The following is an 18,117-nucleotide window of genomic DNA, read 5'->3' on the forward strand; positions in this document are numbered from 1 at the left end:
TTGTCTTAGGAGAGGAGGAAGAAGATCTATGAAAAGAAATATTGACTTCCTAGAAGGCCGGAGAATCTACATGGTATATACTCCATCCCCAGTGTCCTCCGAGACACACAACAGGAATTTTCCAGTACAATGTCGTTAGGTTCCTGGTCCGCCCACTGCATCCTTTTCTTTTGAAGGGTCGGAAATGCTGCTCTGTGTTCGACGCGAAACTCGGAGCCTTGGGCATGGGATCAGACTTCCCGACCAGCTCGCGCGATCCGTGGCCACTCACGCTTGGCCGTTTCGTGCCTCCGTCGCCCTCCTCCTTCCGCCCTCCACCCGTTCGACGAAAAATCTCAACTACAAAGGCCATTCGGCACTCGGCCGCCCGCTTTGGGCGCAGAGAAGATGCTGAAAGCTTTGGCTCCCGCGAATGCCTTCCCCCAGCTGCAGACGCCGTGCCCGAGCCTCATCGTCCGCTCGTCCTCCGCCTCCCGCCGCTCTCCCGGCCGACGCAAGGCTGTCGCCCCGTCCGTCCGCCGCCCCGACGACGGCGACGCCGATCGCTGCTCCCGATGGAGCCGACTCGGCCTCTTCCCTGGGGCAACGACGCGACGACGAGCGCGCTTCCCCCGCGGCTCCGGCGGTTCACGAGGAGTTGGATTTGTTCCTCGAGCTGGTCCCGCCTAGGATGAGGAGAGATCTCGTGAGGCACCAGGATATTCGGAAGCTCATTGAGGTGGTGATGGATTTGGGCAGGAAGCCCATCGCGCGGTTCCCGTCCGGGGATTGGATCATGTCCGAACAGCTCGTTGGCGTTGATGACCTTCGCCAAGCAATTTCTAAGGTAGTTCCGATCCCAAAACAAGTTTGTTTTTACTCTGATCCCGTGATCTTCTTTGACTGAACCGAGGATTTAGTTAACAGGTTGGTGACTTTTCGGATGACAATCGATCGGGTATTGATCGTTCCTTGCACCGAATTAGCGCCATTAGGAATCGGAAGATGCAAATCATTGGTCTCACCTGTAGAGTTGGTCGGGCTATAGCGGGCAGTGCGGAGATGATTCGTGATTTAGTTGAAGGTGGAGGTTCTATCTTAGTAATTGGGCCTCCTGGAGTTGGGAAGACTACTTTAATCAGGTACCATCTTTTTTTTTTTTTTTTTGCAGAAAAGAACATTGGAGGAGTTATTAATTCTTTTTATACTGTAATCAGTTGATTGGTACATGCGATAATATTAACTTTTCATTTTCAAAAGTTGACTACTTAATTCATTACTGATCTTCTAGAGTCTGAACTCTGAAAGGCACCCTGAAAGTAAATGTTATTTGCATAAATATGAGTTTGACTTGTCAATAGTTTCCGATTTTTGGGCAGTGTATTTTTTCTGCATTGCACCTTACGGAATTGGGAACACCAATGAAATACTTTGCACAATGCAGTGTTCTTTCATGTGAGATTAAATATGAGGATTCATCCCAATCAATGCATGTTTTACAATAATCTGATGTTGTGGTTAGATGGAGTGAGACAGTCGGTAAGAGCAGAGTATGGGGAGTTGATATGAAGAATTTGAGTTATCAGATTTGCAGGAGTAACCTTAAATAATAGACCATCCATGTGCAGACCTTAATAGTTGAGATATTACAACTCGATTGTTGTTATTGTTTGTCAGTGAAGTGTACCATGGTATCAATGTTGCTTGGAGTGTGCAGAGAGGCTTAATATGCTTAGTATTCAGTTGTATTGTTTTTATTCTTTTTTCAATGAGATCATATTTGTTTGAGAGGTTTATGTTGTCTTTGTTGCATCCAAACATGTATGTGGTGACCTTGTGGCTTTGGCATTTCAAACCTTTTTTTTAATTGAAATCATGATTCACCAGTTCATCCACATTGTATATGATTATTGCTGACTTGAGAAACCAAGTGTGCTTAAACATTGAACATGAATTTTTGCGTAGTTATATTTCTCTGATGAAGTGAAAGAGATACTAAAATTCTACTGTTGTTGTTTTTATCATCATTGTTTAAATGCAGGGAGATAGCTAGAGTATTAGCAGATGAAAAGATGAAACGAGTTGTCATAGTAGACACATCCAATGAAATCGGTGGTGATGGAGATATACCTCACTCGGGAATTGGTCGTGCTAGGAGAATGCAAGTTCCAAATGTTAGCATGCAGCACAATGTAAGTGCACTGTATGCTACTCTCCCTCAGGGAGTTCACATTAAATCCAAGCTCGTGAGCTAGATAGATGGTTCTTGAAAATAATATTACTTTGTATGTCTCTTTGTGCCACGATCATTAGGTCATGATTGAAGCAGTTGAGAATCACATGCCAGAAGTAATCATAATTGATGAAATTGGAACCGAACTTGAAGCTATGGCAGCAAGTACTATAGCTCAAAGAGGTGTTCAGCTTGTTGGAACAGCTCATGGGGTAACAATTGAGAGCATAATAAAAAATCCTTGCCTACAGGCACTTGTTGGTGGGATAGAGGTAGTGCTTTATTTCTCTACTTTGTCTATCTGCATATTGTTCGCCTATGTGATATTTTAGTTGGCAATTATCTTAGATACTTTTTGCTCGACTTCAACTAACTCTGAATTTATGTCTCTGATGAACTGAAAACTGAAATGCTTTGTGGTTTCTGCTTGTATTTGCTTAGAAACCAATTTAGAAGTTCCTTGGAAGTAAAATGTAGTATTTGAAAATCACAAAATGACAGTCAATATATTGAAATTAATGTGTTTGAGCATAGAGTCTATTTTTAGATACCTAAAACTGAAAGAATTCAGTAGCTTTGAAAATGGAGAATTTACATCCATGTTATTACATTACTCTGCAAGCTTAATCCCCCTTATGAATGTCAATCATTCATCCTATGTAAGTTTAACAAGGCATTCTAGAACTAGAGGAGGATATAATATGTAGTATCACGAATGCTGACACAACTGATTATTTTTACAAGGATCTCAAATCTCTGACTCTAGTAATATTGTTAAATGTATATCATATGCACAAGCTAATGCACAGATTTCCTTCACTTATCCTGAACTCGGGGAGTATAGATTTTAGTCAATGAATTATGATTCAACTGGGAATAATAGATCCTCTTCCACCAAGAAAAAATATCACATAATCTATTTGTTCATATATCAGTTGCTTTGAACTTATTTCAATGTAGAGTGTTACACTTGGTGACGAGGAGGCTAGGAAAAGGAAAGTTCAAAAGACAATCCTTGAAAGAAAAGGTCCGCCTACATTTACCTGTGCTGTTGAGATGTTATCCAAAACTGAGTACCAAGTTCATCACAAATTGGAAGCTACTGTAGATGCTATTTTAGCAGGTACGATTGTTTCTTCACCTTATTTGTCAACCTGTTTCTCAAATTCCTGTTTTGAGGTATAGTTCATTGTCATGCTTTTGTGAATATAGGGAAATCTCCCCTCTTTGAAACACGCAAGATTGATCCCAAAGGTGATTTAAGTAACTCTTCTCCAGTACCACAGGAGTATCATGAAGAGGAGCAATTTCTGAGTTCTAAAAAGGATGTTTCAATTGGCATGCCTTTACATGATGATGCAAATGCTAATGCTGGATATAACAAGAAAGCAAGAAGTAATTCATACACACCAAGGAGATTGCCAATTCGTGTTTATACTTATAAGGTAATCATCAGACTGCGGTCATTAGCATTCAATTGCTGGAATTTTGTTCCTTGCATGCCTCTTTAACCTTCTGATATCACAGGTCACATAATAAGGTATGACATTATAGTGACTATGTTGAGCCTCAAAATCCTTAATTAGATGCACTACATAAAAAGCTCAGAGTGTCATACCCCTTGTCTATATTTCTCTTTTTGCCTTCCATTTCAGTTTTTAGCATGTTCTTCATTGGAGTTTGCTGAAAGGGTACAAGCACATTATCATTAAATAATTTACTTTTATTGGACCAATTGATGTGACATTGATTCATTCTTAGATTTTGGAAGCTGATCTGCTGCAAGTTGCAACTGTAATGGGCTATGAGGATGATATATATGTGACTGATGACATTGGAACAGCAAATGCAATTCTAGCATCAAGTTCCGAAATGAAGCAAAATCTTTGGATTCGCAGTGTTGCAAAATTCCATAAGCTCCCCATATTCGTGATCAAAGTAAAGAATCTTGCCATTATGCTTTCTTGGTTGCATTGCTAGTGCCCTTATAGTTCTTTGTTCTTAACCACAGGAGAGTACAATGGCACAAATGGTAAAGGCAATTAAGATGATTCTTGGGATTAATAGTTTTGGCTCTAGACTAAATGAACCATCAACATTCACGGACGACATAGAAGTGGAAGATGATGCGCCTAAGAGAAAACCTACCTTGGAAGAAATAGATGCTCTAGAGGTATGCGGTTTTTGCGACCAATCTACACTAACACATATGTGATGGTTGATACATATGGGGATGCTCATATTGTATCATTGCACTTACCTACTTAAACCTCAGTAGCTTTCTTCCAATCATGTACATTGTAGGAGGTTCGTATGGCTATCGAGTACATTGTAATCCCCGGCGGAGAACCTGTAGAGCTCCTCCCACAATGCTCCAAGATAATTGCTCGCCAACTCGAGCTCGTGGAAAGCTACCAATTAACTGCAAAGAGGTCAGGAACAGAACTGAACTCAAGGCTGCAGATTCTCCCTTTGAAGATGGTTAAGAAAAGCTCATCTGCCAAGAGCCATGGGCCACATTCAAGTGAGCAACTGCAAGAGGTGAATCTTAATTCACTGCCGGGATGGAATGTGGGTTCTAGTGTTACTCGCCTTCCCCTTCTGCCTGATAATTAAAAAACTCTAAGTGTAGTTAGTTCTACCCCGTCTTGTACAGTATCTCTATGTATATATCAAACTGTGATGCTTGTTCTTCACAGCAACTGTAAATTTATGTCATTCTTTTAATGGAAAATAGCTCACACATGTAATCCATTTACGTCTCTTTTGAAATGTGAATGAATCGTTGTACATTTATTTTGTATCACAGTCATGAATATTATCTCTCCATAAAGCTTTATGCAAGATCATATCAGTGCTAATACAAATATTAGGTCAGTTAACATAACAATAGACGATACAGAACAAACAAAAAAATGACAAAACCTCGAGATATTTCATTAATGTTTTCAGTAGAAGAAAACAGGTGAAATTTAGAACACTTCAAAACTTGATAATTGCAAGTGCTTCACAGCAAACAGGTGAAACCGCAAATCATGACAACTATGTGAGTTTTATTGAAGAAACGAGTACTTGAATGTTCTCGCAGCATTATACAAATAACCACAAGCATTACGTATCTCTTGAACTTTTGAAGCTCTTACATCCCGTGACAAGCTGACAGATCACAAAAGAGATGTCATCGTAGATCACAAAAGATTTGATCCAATGAGTCACCATGGCACCTGCAGCTAGCGATCTTGGAATGATGCATTCATGAGGTTAAGTGCTGAATCCATAAACTGGAGAAGGCAAGTGAAAGCAAGTAATCAGGACATTCAAACAACCAAACTAATTCTCGAATAAACATAATATGGACTTGCAATGATGTATGATGATACGCTGGATAATACAGTTTTAAATTTTGATGTCTGGAGCAAGAATTGGCCAGTGAAGAGCAAGACAATAGGTTAGCCTTTTTTTACTTTGCCTGATATTTTTTTATGTAAATGGTTTTTCGAGCATTATGTCTATTACTAACGGACTAAATGATTCATTGGAGTCAACTTCTTTTCCTTGACTGAAGATTTCCAGGTTGAAGTCAACAGTTGCGTGGATTTCAAAGAGGTGCCAGAGTCTAATATTTTAATCCCAACATGATAGTCTGAAGTGCCGGTTCTAGCCATCTAATAATAGTTTCTTAAATCCTATAAGCACAAAAATGTATGACACAAAGAGCTGTAAATAGCACAGCACATTTTTCCAATTTTCCGAGCCAAAAGGAAAAGGATCATATTGATATGAAAATATTGTAAGATTGTAACTCACTGGATCATATGGGAAATCTCATAAAGAAAAATAGCTTGCCCAACAATTCAGTATAGGACTTTGCAAGTATATTTTAACTGTTTCTCACTGTAAAATGTGAGGCAAAAAACTTGTGTTATTGTTTCACAATCTTGTAGTCCCAATTTGTATGAATATCATATGATGTAACCCCTTAGCGTATTGATGGTAGAATCGGTTAAACTTCCTAAAAACACAGTCTTTATTTAAAGCAAAATAGTTTATTCGACATTGGCCAATAGAGGCCATCATATTCATATTCTGGTTCTTTTTTTTGGTCTTCTATTCTCTATAATTCACATTTCATTTTGCCTTGTGAATCTTATTTTGAGTAGTATCGTTGATCCACAAAAATAGTGCATCAAGAGTAATGTACAACCAGTGTCACTTGCATTTGCAAGATAACTAAAGCATCTTAAATCAGCATAAAGAAAAGGATGCCCAATTTGTTCACCTTTCCAAGTGCTTGAAGTTCCCTTCCAACAGGTTCCACAAATTTAAAGTCAATATCTATAGGCCAGACCTGCATACAGTGAAAGTCAATATTAAAAACTGCAAGAAAATGTTTAAGCTACAATCTTGAAAAGTTTAAATCACTAATCGAGGATTGTTCAATCAATCAACTTAAACATTCAAAACATCAAATAGCTCCATATTTCAGCTTTCATTGTGAATGACTTTACAACCCTGACATTGTATGAATCAAAATAAAAGGAATCATCAGAAGAGACTGAAACCATTGCAAGATATACTAATCTAGAATTTACCTAGTATGAATATAGTATAGCTACTGGAAGGAAAAAAGTCAAAGTATCGAGGAATATGGTCAAGTTACTTATCCCTCGACATAAGAATTGTGATAATGATGTTGCTTGAATGAATTCCAAAGATGTACTAGACAGAAGGAAAAGGCTATTCTCCATGTTGATGAAGCTAAGCTTGGAATCTCCACAAAGCTCTTCAGAAAACAAATATTCTTAGATTTTCTATCAATAGTCTTGATAGATGGCTTACTTATGTATCACAAATGACTACAATAGAAAAACGACCATGATCCTGGACAAAGAAACATCAGAAAACATCTAAAACTGATTCAAAACTAAGAGTAGCACTTCCAGTTTTTCTTCTTCTTTTAATTAGAAAACCTGCAGTCGATGGAATTATCAATGAATAAAATCACTGAAGACTTATAAAAATCATCCTAGTTACAAGATTGAAGTCATAGCTTCGTTAAAAACTAAGTTTTTTCTTTATGAACTATATATAAAAAGCATACGTGTAGTATTGACAAGTTAAACAAGGCAAAGAACACAACTTTCACAAGTGACGAATTTAAAAATTGTAGAGAAAGAAATTCAACTTAATTCAACAGTGAATATATCAGTTAGTACGAAACAAGTAAGAGCGAACTCTTCCACTTGCTCGTGCATCATGAACGATTCAGTAAGCCTTATCCACATGAAACAACAAAAAGAAACAAGATCAACTAAGCAAAACCTTCAATCCAAGCAATTTCACCGGGGTAGCAAGCCCCGGGACGATGCAGTCCGGCCCCGCAGCTTCCAGCCTGGCCTCCGTGGCGAACCCGCTGCCTATGGGATCCGGATGCTACATAAAAGGAGCAACTTTAAGGAGCTGAAGAGAGGAAAGAAACAGGGGGGAAAGCAAACCAATTAGGGCAAGACCGCGGGCGGCGAGGAGTACCTTCATGACGGCGAGGGCGTAGTTAGAATTGGAGTTGGGTTGGACGCGGAGGACGGGATTGAGGTGGATTTTAGGGATGGGCTTCCTTCCGGTGGGGGAGGCCCTCCAGGGAACGTCCTCGGCGAGCAGCGTCTTCTTGGTGGCGACGGCGGTGACGGACGCCATGAGCGGCGAGGCCGGAGTGACGAGGAGATGAGGAAGGTGGTGGTGGAGGAGGAGGAGGAGGAGAGGTGGATTATGAAAGAGGAGATGTGGTAGGAGAGGATTAGAAGGAAAGGGAGGGAGGGAGGGAGAGGAGGTCGTTGAGGAATATGCTGCCCTTTGAAGCAGCCACAAGACAAGATCACAATCCTTTTTCGACCAAGTAAGAAATATTTTATCACATTTGCGCAAATTTCAAAATGGCCACCCAAATTTTATTAAATGCAAAATTATATTCTTTTCTTCCTATCTACTCCTTTATATTTCATTATAACACACTTTTGCAACAAAACAAACTTTAATATTTGTTCCATTCAAAAAAAAAAGAGATACCCATTATTTGACATCAAATATGACTTAAATGAATAGGAGAGTTTGATGTAATGATAAAGTTATCATATTTATTCCATTCAAAATAACATAGGTGAGTTGGTTACCCATTATTTGACATCAAATATGACTTAAAGCAAATAGAAGAGTTTGATTTAATGATAAAGTTATCACCGTATGAGCCGCTAAGGTGGCGGATCTTTTTTTTGCATGAGTTCAAATTTCAAAAATAACTTCTTATAGAACAAGAAAACTGTGCATAATATATCCTTCTTTGAAATCTTACATTGATAAAATTTTCGTACACCAGATAGACTCACTGGCAATCGTGCTGCAGAAGAAGAAGAAGATGATTATGATTATGACAGGACATGCAGCGGCCCACGGATATTGCCTTATCTGTGGATGAATAATAGTTGGTAGTTTGCAAGAGATGGGTGGTTCACCTATAATTATATGTTCCTGTAGTTAATTTTGTCGTCCGAGGAGCTGAACACTGAGACAAGAAGAGTGAAGTAGTATCTTTCTCAATATTTGATCTTATTTAATGTGTTGTTTTGTATTTGCCTTTTAATACAGCAGTATTTGGATGAGAATAAACAGTTGTTTCTAGCTATTTTAGACAACCAAAATGCTGGGGAAGCACCGAGTAAGTCCAGTTTTTCATAAACAAAAGATCGATGAGATCATTGTGAAATTTAACATGTCGGAAGGTTTATTGTAAAATCTTGTGTTAAATGTAGAAGAAGACAAAAAAAAAAATCTTACGACAGAAAAATATACACATGATGTTGCTAGATTGCTTTGTACATGGAAGCAGATAGCATGCATAAAACAAAATGGGAGTATCCTTTTTTCTTTCCTATGTAGGAACCAAGCCAGATTTCAGAGGGATCTCATGTACCTTGCGGCCAGTGCAGATATTACTCGGTTTCTCAGTTCATAATAAATGATCATCTTGATGATAAATATGACCAATAAAATTCTAAATTCCATCAAGGTTCTGATGTCAAAACAAAGCAATTCCATTATTTAAAATACGTAGCCAAACCGAGATAATTGTGAGATATGGATTGTTATCGTTGTTGTAGTTTTGCATCTTATCAAATTCAATCATCAACCAAGATAATTGGAAGATATGGAAAGCTTATTTAAAATACGACCATAGCGAAAATTCAATCATCAACTAGAGGTCAATAGAGAGCTAATGAAAGATCCAGTCATATCTTCGATTTACAAAAATAGAGAGAAATAAAAAGAAGGGAGATAAAAGAACAAAAGAAGAAAGGATAAGAAGAAAGAGAAGAAATAAGATGCTCACTTGTTTGGATGTGTTACAGTGAAAAAGTAAATAACTTAAATTGCTAGATGGCTAGCATAAGATTAAGGATTAACGACACGAAGATGGATAACAAACCCCATATTACTATATGTGACGTCCTCAGAATTTGCATTTATATTTTGTCACTCTTATGTTCAATGAGTATTAAAATATGGCATTTATCACTAATCCCTTCTTTCCATTTAATTTTTGCAAGCATAGGATTTGTTAGTTTCGGGAGAAATAAAGTTTTAGTCCAACCACTGTTTCTTTCTTCTACAAGCAAAACAAGATTATTATTTTCTATGTTTTTTTTTTTTAACACCATTACATCATGTTAATAATCATAGAGATCATGTAGTAGTGGCTATAAACTAGAGCAATTATGTAACAAGTTAACCTAGGGTTGAGTCACCTCCTTGGAGAGAACTAATGTCTATCTCTAATATTCTTCCTATGCAAGAGTAGGTTGGTTTGGTATTCATATTCTAAGAATGGTATTCCCAGAAACATTATCAATATTTCTATAATATTATTGCTAAAAAGTTAAGATTAGTCTAATGTACAAATATTAATATTTTAAATTCTGATTTTGGTGTTTGATAGGATTGTAATTTTTATTTGATAAAAGTTCACAAAACCCTTTTATTCATAGGTAACAAAATTTAATCAGATTAGGAGAAAATGCAGTTAAGATGATGATGGCCCATTCAATTGCTAAATACTTAGTTCCATGATATTTGGTACCGTGATCTCATCGAACAATAAACATCAACTCATGAACAACAACTAGGGATTATAATGACATAGGGAAAATACAGTTAAGATGATGATGGCCCATTCAATAGCTAAATACTTAGCTCCATGATAATTTGGTACCGTTATCTCATTGAACAATAGACAACCACTCATGAACAATTAATTAGGTGTGACATTTATTACAAATAATTCCATTTTAAACATGAGATTCTTGAGAAATACATTACTTTGGTGAGGTTTTTGTATTCTCCCTAAAAATCACATCACTTGACAAGTAAAATCCCAATGGAAAGAGGTATCAACAACCAAACATTCACAGATGAACATATATCAACAAGCATGGAATGAAAATTAAACCCCGAAAATTAAACAATAACAGACTAATATGAAACAGCATTTTCGAATAGAATCATATTAGGAATGACATGACTAAACTTGCAATATCATTGTTTATGTGAAGAAATGCAACATTTTGACATGTAAAATTGAACATCTAAAGAAAATTGTAAGTTGAAAGATAAATATACGCACTTTTTCTTCTCTCCCAAATATTCAATACTTCATCATTCGGCTGCTGTTGAGTATCGATCCAAGAGTTCCCAAGACAGCAAAAGCCAGAAGGGGGCTGACATCGAGGGTATCAAAAACTGGAGGGATGATGTTCCTGAAGAGATTGAGATAAGGATCGCAGAGATCCCTAATTGCCGAGAGGGGCTGTCGGTCCCAGGGAATGTTGGGGAACCAACTCAGTAGAACCCTAACCATCAACACACCGCTGTAGATATCAAGCCACTTCGCCATCCCTGCTGCCACAACCGTGAGCGGGGTGTTGAGGTAGCCCGATGGCCGGGCCACCCGGCGAGCGGCGAAGAAAAGGGGGCCCACAGCCCAGGTGAGATTCCCCTGGAGGAAGCGAAGCTGATCTATCTCCTCTGGACTAGCGGCGGAGGCACGCGCTGCTACGCGATGAAAGAAGGAGAGGAAACCCTTGGAAACGGAAACGGCGAAGGCGAAGAGGGAGGCGAGAGTCCTGGTGGATTCGAAGACAAGAGAACAGGGAGGCGGCGGGGAAATCGCTGCGCGCGGGCGGAGAGAGCCCGGTGGTCGGCGCAGAGATGAGAGGCCGAGGCGGAGGGATCCGGCGGCCGGAGAGCGGACAGGGAAGGAAGGAGATGGGGAGTGCTTTTGGAGGAGGAAGAGGCGAGCCCTAGGGCTCCCTGGAGCGGTGACGGCGGCGGCGGCGGAGAACACGGCGGCCATCGTCGAGGAAGCGTCGCGATGGATCGAGAAGCGAAGGTGATCGACTAATGAAGGACCGCAAACCAGTGCCGTAATCGAGAAAGGACGGGTAAGATTTTATTCACATAAAAAATGGACGGCCAGATCTATTCTACAAAGCCGATGAAATCTGATGGGCCGGCCCAACTTCTCCCAACCTGACTCGGTCCGAGTTTGCCGAGTCACATAATCTTCAATCACGTACCCTGAATTAAAATTTGATTAGAAATAGTAAAATTTTTAAAAAAAATAATAAATAAATAGAACAAGTGTAGACAAATTGAACCCATAAATAACACAACACAGGCATCGAGCAATGTTTGAGATGATCAACACTGTTTACTGTCCATACACAAAAAAGACAGAATATATATATATATATATATATATATATCAAGAATTATACAACCAAACATAAGATATATTAAACATATAAGGAAGAGCACACTACAAATGCACAGCCAATACACTTAATTTAATCCAGAAGCTTAATTATGTGATGGTTAATCGTCGATGACCCATCACTCTTCAGCCTCTGTTCTTGCGTTTCTCCATTGCCCTCGGCGCTGTAATTAGGAAGAAGAAGAAGGAAAAGAAGATTAAGTTTGATTAATTTGTTTGATAAAACCTAATGACCTAGGAGTACTATAGATTATACAAATATGTTTAAAAGGATGATCAGTAGTACTGAAGTATTGAATTAAATAACTATATATACATCATGAAGCTTTATCAGTGATCTTAAATATGATTCCATAATAAAGAAGACAGTTCTTTAGCTAGGTAGCTAGCTTTATATTCATTCTTACAACGTAAAAATTAATATGAACTTACCAAGTCCGACGACCTCTGATCCCTTCATTACCCTCAAGCGTTTGCAGGAGTCAACAAACATCCTGCAGGATTAATCATTTTGATTACATAATGGATGCAATTGTATTAAATTTACTACAGGTATATAGAAAAATTAAAGTGAGGCAATAATCAAGTATGACTTACTCCCAAGGAACGTCCCCTACGAGCATCCAGTCGCCATCCTTGTCTTCATAAGTAGGCACATACTCGGATCCATTGATCACCAGCGCCGTCACCTTGCCGCCGTTCATGAAATCCCTCACGCTTACTCCTTGCTCAGACCCATAATTTCCTGATATATCTTTCTATAATGAATTACTAATTTACAGAAAAGGAATTCATGATCTCTTCTTGATGAAAAAGAAGAAAACAACTAGCTATATAGTGATACAGAGAATGAGCTGTAACCCTGTGGATGAATTCTAAAATAATCTTATCTTCCTAACAAAAGCTAATTAATTTGTCTGCAGATGGTGTGTTCAAGTGGCTTATAAAGAAGAAGGTGTGTGTGGACGTAGGGTGGTGGCTGCATGGTCGGTACTGTCAAAAAGACAGAGGAAGTAGTAGTTACCGGAGGTGGCGAAGGAGGAGAACATCTTCTGCAAGGCCGTGGAGAGGTCCTGGTAGCTCTTGTAGGTCTTGAGGTCGACCTTACGAAGGTAAGGAGCGCCGTCCATGCTCACCTTCACAAAGGCAGCAGCGGCCTTCTCGCTTTCTTCTTCCTTGTTCTTGCTTTCAGTCTGCTGCTGCACGTTGAGAATGTTCTTCCTGAATGATCGAACTGGAGGCCAACCCACCACCTGTGCCCTGTCGACAACTATTTTACATTCATATTTGTAGAACACAGTAAGTAATCAATTTAAAAAATAGCCAGTATAGATCTGATATGAGTTCGTGCAAATTTAAGACAAAGATTGATATGATCATCAAAGTAATTAGCTTCCATGAGAAATAAAGGCGGCGTTTAAGTACTTGGGAGCAGGTGGCTTCTCATGAGGATCAGCGGCCTTGTTTCCTTTCTCGGTGGCCTCTAATTCCTTGCTCTCCACAGGGGTTTGAAGCTTCAGCTTCAGATCAATTGTCTCCAGGAAGCCTCTCTTCCCAGAGTTCCTCACTGCCACCTCCCCTAATTCTCCGGCGCCGCCACCCGGCAGTCCCAGACGCAGCTCAGTCTCCTCCAACCGCAACCCGCTCGCCATCACTTCTCCGTCCGCCGACGATCGACGAGAATGTAGGTCGGTCTCTGCTTCTCCTCCTTCCTCAAGGTTTTACCGCTCGTATAAGAAAACAAGAGAGCGTATGGTTCGCTATCAATCAAGGAGACGGAGGAGGAGACTTATACGTGGGCCGCACCGCCAGGGCCACTCCTGCTCGCAACACGTGTGCACGGGCTGGCCGGTCCACATCACGTAATTAATCCCGGTTCCCCGAAACGAACCCGGTTCGAACCTACTTTCAGATTAAGCCGAGCGGCCATGTTGACGGGTCCATGTGCGGGGATTCCTGGAGAGACCGGGAGCGGTTCACCCACGTGAACCCTGTCTCTCATTAACCGGCCACGGCCAATTAATTAAACCGAACCCGGCGCTTTTGCCTCGATTTGATTCTCTCCGTGCATGATACTTCTACTTCAGCCTACGTAAAATAAATACAAATATATAATATATATATATATAATTTAGACTGTAATAGAGTTCATTGGTTTTGGACAAGGCTACTGCTAATAAAAATTAATTAGTGAGTGGGATTAGTCACCGATCGAGGTAATTAAACGAGAATTGATAGATTCTCTCTGAGAAAAGTATGAAGATGTAGGACGAGACAACCATGCATGTTGCTAGATTCTCACTTTCATGGCTGAGATTGTTTCACTTAAATGCTTTAATTTATGGGATAGTTATACTAATGCATCAATATAATATTTATGCATTCGATTCAGACATGCATGGTTTTATTGTAGAAATTAAAGTTGTCAGAAAGGTGCCGAGATAATTGCCTGATTTCGATCGTGGATATATATCTATATAAAGCTTTTACTGCAGTAGTGTTTAAGTTTATTCCTTCATTCCAAATGTGATTACGCAGTGCATTAATGAGCCAGGCCAGAGCTTATCCAACTGGAGACAAACATATATACTCTCATCCGATCGATCGAGATGGCTACGTACTCGGGAGGTTTAGTAGTGAGTTTAGGCAGCTTTATGTAATTATTAACTAGATTATAATAAAGCAGACGTATCAGCTTGTCGCATGCAAGGTCACGGTCCATCTACAGTAATGAAAGCATGATCATATCGAAGTGGGCATTGGTTTCTTGTGTTTGGGTTGGCAACCTAAAGGGAAAGAAGGAGAAGGGATGGGGATAGTGGTTGAGTGCATGTGTTGGAGCAATCTCTACCCTCTGCCTGTAAGTAACCTGCAGATATTAATTGCCTTCTCCACTGAATCATCAAGAAAGAGATACCAGCTGTAGTGTTTAATTACTTTGCAATTGGAGAGGAAGAAAGCTCTTTCAGTTTCAGTTTTTAAATCACTCTCCTAGGATGGAACTAGGTAGGTAGGTATTGAACCTAAAATTAAGGTTACTCTATTCACAGCACAAGAATAAAGATATGAAGAAGAAGAAGAAGAAGAAGGTAATTAAAACTTATGAGAGCTAGGATAGGAACAGCTGCAGATAAATCCCTACAAGAGACTTGAGCTTAAGACAGCAAAGAAAAGCTGGCCCCTTGATGGTGGCTTCCCTTCTACTCAAAACAAAGAGGCAATTGTTTCATGCATTAATTGTCAGAAATCAAACTAGGAGGGGACAGGGCACCTGTGTATCGATGTGATGTTAATTACAAGCTAGAGTCGCTAGTTAGCTCAAGAGTTCCTGTGGAATCCACGATTACACGTTGCTTAATTTCCTTTTGGACATTCAAAGTTGTTAACCTAGCTAGAGGAATTGTATCAATTATATTGATGCCGGTATAGTTCTATACAAATATGCACAATCTTCAGAAATTATAAACAATAGCTCGTGAGAAGCAACGTAACCATGGCAATCAAAGGTGTATGGAGATATGTATGTATCTCACTGCATGCTTCTTAATCACTAGCTACTTCACTTCAGAGATATAATACATGGAGACGAGACGAAAGAGATAAAGTTTTTTGCTAGATATACATGCATATTTATTTCTATATAGATCCCTTTCTCCAGCGGAGCAGCAAGCATTCTGTCCCTTTCTGCAGAGCCATCTGAACTTAATGGCTACAAGGATTGGCGTGTTCGGCGGTGCCACTCGTGTGGCCCGTCGTCGGCGTCCTGATATTGAAGTCAGAACAGGATCGTATGAGCAAGGCAGGCATGCATTTAACTGCATGCATGCTGTTAATTATGGGCTGAGATATGTGACAGACGGGCAAGTCTTGAATGATCTGCAGGTGCGATGGTGCATGCATATGGCTAGCTAGCTCTTCGATATATCCGTGCATGATCAGAAGGGCCGTCCCTGTCCACTTAAATGCATCTCTTTCAGATGAGCTGTAAGTGGTTGCGAGTGTGGCGTAATTTGCTCGATCGATGTACAGAGGACCACAATCTCAGATATGGATACATCTTGATATACATGCATGTTTTATGATCTGTAATCTATCTATCATGATTAGATAATAATAATAATCAGAAAAACCTTGTCTACCTGGAAATCTGGGATTTTGTCCACCAGATATGCTACACTACTGTTGATTAATGGACCACTACTCCAATGGCCATAAGTCAGATTTAGTGACTAAATCAGACTGCAGAAAAGCATAGGTTTGGAAGCTTCAAAGACTCTACGTACTATATCTCCAACCAAGTCGAATGGTAAAAGCCTAAAGACATGATCAGTCAAATTGTTCTAGGCAAGTGAAAAGCAAGACAAAACCATGTGGACCAGAACAACAAGCGACCTGTCTATCCATTGATTGCTGAAATAATTTTCATTTGTTGTCGCATTGAAGGGCCGACAATCAAACTCTGTATGATCTCCAACAACTTAATCAATCACAAGCTTTTCCAAGAAATGTATAATTGGCACAGAAACACCTTACTGAATGTTTCCTGAGAAGAGTGCAGTGATTGAGGAAGCTACAGTGCGTACGGGGACAAAAGCTTTGTCAGATAAACAGTTGTTGCTGCAGTCACAGTGAGCAAGATTGCTAGCTAGCTAGTTCTACACAGACAAGATGCAATATATAAAACATTACGTTACATTATTTTTGTTGTTTAAGAAAAAGACATTCAATAAAAGCAACAACTACTACGTAGCTATAGACGACTTTCTCAAGAGCAAACATGGCAAGGCGAGTTGGAGATTGACATCGTCCCAGATTGACACAGACAGGCACAGGGTCTCCTGTTGGGGTTGTCGTCGGGTTGGGAGTCGAGGGTTTTTTCCAAGTAGACGCCAATGGCGTTGACATAAGTCGCTGCCCTTCCAAAGAACCCTACAACTTTGCAGTCGCATGAGAGTTGACAAGGGGGGAAGACAGATCCACCACACCCTTTTCCAAAGGAATAGGAATTCTTATTCGTCACGATTTCCAGTTTGGTTAGACTGATGGTGTCGTAAGTTCCTCGAATCGACGTGATGTGCTCCTTTTCCCCGAGCTCAATCTGCATTAAGGTACGTACGTACGTGAAATATATGATACTGTGTTTATCTTATTATCCATTGTTAATTATCAGATATCAAACCTGATGGAGAGTGCCGCCTTCGCCTCCGATTCTTGGCGTCTTGTATTTTCTACAGTTGAAATTGTATTCTATCTGAATGGAGTTGATGCGGTCGTCTGCGCTCACGTTGATGGTCTTGATGTTGTGAAAGGCTCCAATGTCCCAATCAAACCCTAAACGAGGTCCCCATGGTCCTTCCTTTCTTTCAGTTTCCTTTCCGCACTGCAAGTAAGAATAGTGTACATGTGCATTTGAACTCAAATATCAGAATTTAGTCGTCTTTTAAGGATATGTATTTACCAGCATATACAGATCTCTGTCGACCACCACATTGAGCGCTTTGCAGACGGCAGCTTCAACTTTCTCGAGCGATTTGAGCGTCGGAAAGCCGCCGCATTGGCTGTCCTGGCCGGCGGCGGCTGCAAGCTCGTCGAGGCAGCCGGCGAGGTGGCGGAGCTGCTCCATGGCGTTGTCCTCCTTGCAGTACATCTCTTTGATGAGTTTGAGCTGCAGGCGCTCCAGTTGGCACTTGATCTCCTTGAGCCTGGCCTGCAACGCCGACGACGAGGCCTCCGGCGACTCAACCACTGCGACGGCGTCCAAGCTCTTGATCAGGCGGCAGAGGAGCTCGACGACGCTGCTGCAAGGAAACATGATGAATGCCGACGACGACGAACGATGAAGTCAGTAGTGATGGACCATAGAGTGTGCGCATGGCGGTCTTTAATAGTAGCGAGCGCATCGCCGGAGCATCGGCATCGAGAAGCTTGAGGACAAAGCAAGAACAGAAGAGGGTGGGGTTAAAGGGAAAGCGAAAGGTAAAGATAAAGAAGAAGAGGAGATTGTGCATGGTGTAAATAATAAGATCGAGATCTATAGAAGACAAATCAACGTGAGGAAAAGGAAAAGAAGAAAGAAGCAAACTAT

General features: G+C 40.2%; 3 protein-coding genes and 1 pseudogene across 5 annotated transcripts; 1 reads left to right on the forward strand and 3 right to left on the reverse strand.

Annotated features, from left to right (window-relative positions):
• The first annotated feature begins 323 nt into the window (after nucleotides 1-323).
• LOC141824269 (protein SEEDLING PLASTID DEVELOPMENT 1-like) lies at nucleotides 324-5,006 on the forward strand. The gene is given in 10 exon segments (XM_074711524.1): nucleotides 324-578; nucleotides 580-826; nucleotides 907-1,121; nucleotides 2,021-2,171; nucleotides 2,293-2,484; nucleotides 3,173-3,335; nucleotides 3,425-3,657; nucleotides 3,974-4,150; nucleotides 4,224-4,385; nucleotides 4,517-5,006. Coding segments are annotated over 10 exon segments (2,043 nt in total). The 5' UTR covers nucleotides 324-387; the 3' UTR covers nucleotides 4,829-5,006.
• Nucleotides 5,007-5,128: 122 nt separating this feature from the next.
• Nucleotides 5,129-11,659, reverse strand: LOC141825440 (ylmG homolog protein 1-2, chloroplastic-like). 3 transcript variants are annotated; one of them, XM_074712823.1, is made up of 4 exons: nucleotides 7,742-8,049; nucleotides 7,535-7,645; nucleotides 6,492-6,560; nucleotides 5,129-5,493 (listed from the first exon to the last, which is right to left on the reverse strand). In XM_074712823.1, the coding sequence occupies exons 1-4, from the start codon at nucleotides 7,904-7,906 to the stop codon at nucleotides 5,443-5,445; spliced, it is 396 nt and encodes a 131-aa protein (XP_074568924.1). In that variant the 5' UTR covers nucleotides 7,907-8,049; the 3' UTR covers nucleotides 5,129-5,442. The 3 variants fall into 3 exon arrangements, 2 of the variants coding, with proteins under 2 accessions (XP_074568924.1, XP_074568923.1); XR_012601512.1 differs by lacking the exons at nucleotides 7,535-7,645; nucleotides 7,742-8,049 and adding an exon at nucleotides 10,884-11,659 and having other exon boundaries at nucleotides 5,437-5,493; XM_074712822.1 differs by lacking the exons at nucleotides 5,129-5,493; nucleotides 6,492-6,560; nucleotides 7,535-7,645; nucleotides 7,742-8,049 and adding exons at nucleotides 7,077-7,182; nucleotides 10,884-11,659.
• Nucleotides 11,660-11,919: 260 nt separating this feature from the next.
• LOC141823160 (auxin-responsive protein IAA16-like) lies at nucleotides 11,920-13,780 on the reverse strand. Its single transcript, XM_074710419.1, has 5 exons — nucleotides 13,458-13,780; nucleotides 13,057-13,292; nucleotides 12,630-12,777; nucleotides 12,465-12,526; nucleotides 11,920-12,196 (listed from the first exon to the last, which is right to left on the reverse strand). The coding sequence occupies exons 1-5, from the start codon at nucleotides 13,682-13,684 to the stop codon at nucleotides 12,159-12,161; spliced, it is 711 nt and encodes a 236-aa protein (XP_074566520.1). The 5' UTR covers nucleotides 13,685-13,780; the 3' UTR covers nucleotides 11,920-12,158.
• A 2,832-nt stretch (nucleotides 13,781-16,612) lies between these two features.
• Nucleotides 16,613-17,990, reverse strand: LOC141823161 (uncharacterized; annotated as a pseudogene).
• Nucleotides 17,991-18,117: the final 127 nt, after the last annotated feature.

Source organism: Curcuma longa, chromosome 3 (assembly GCF_044706935.1).
Source record: "Curcuma longa cultivar G26 ecotype Majalengka, Jawa Barat chromosome 3, ITB_CL_G26_1.1, whole genome shotgun sequence".
Lineage (NCBI taxonomy): Eukaryota > Viridiplantae > Streptophyta > Magnoliopsida > Zingiberales > Zingiberaceae > Curcuma > Curcuma longa.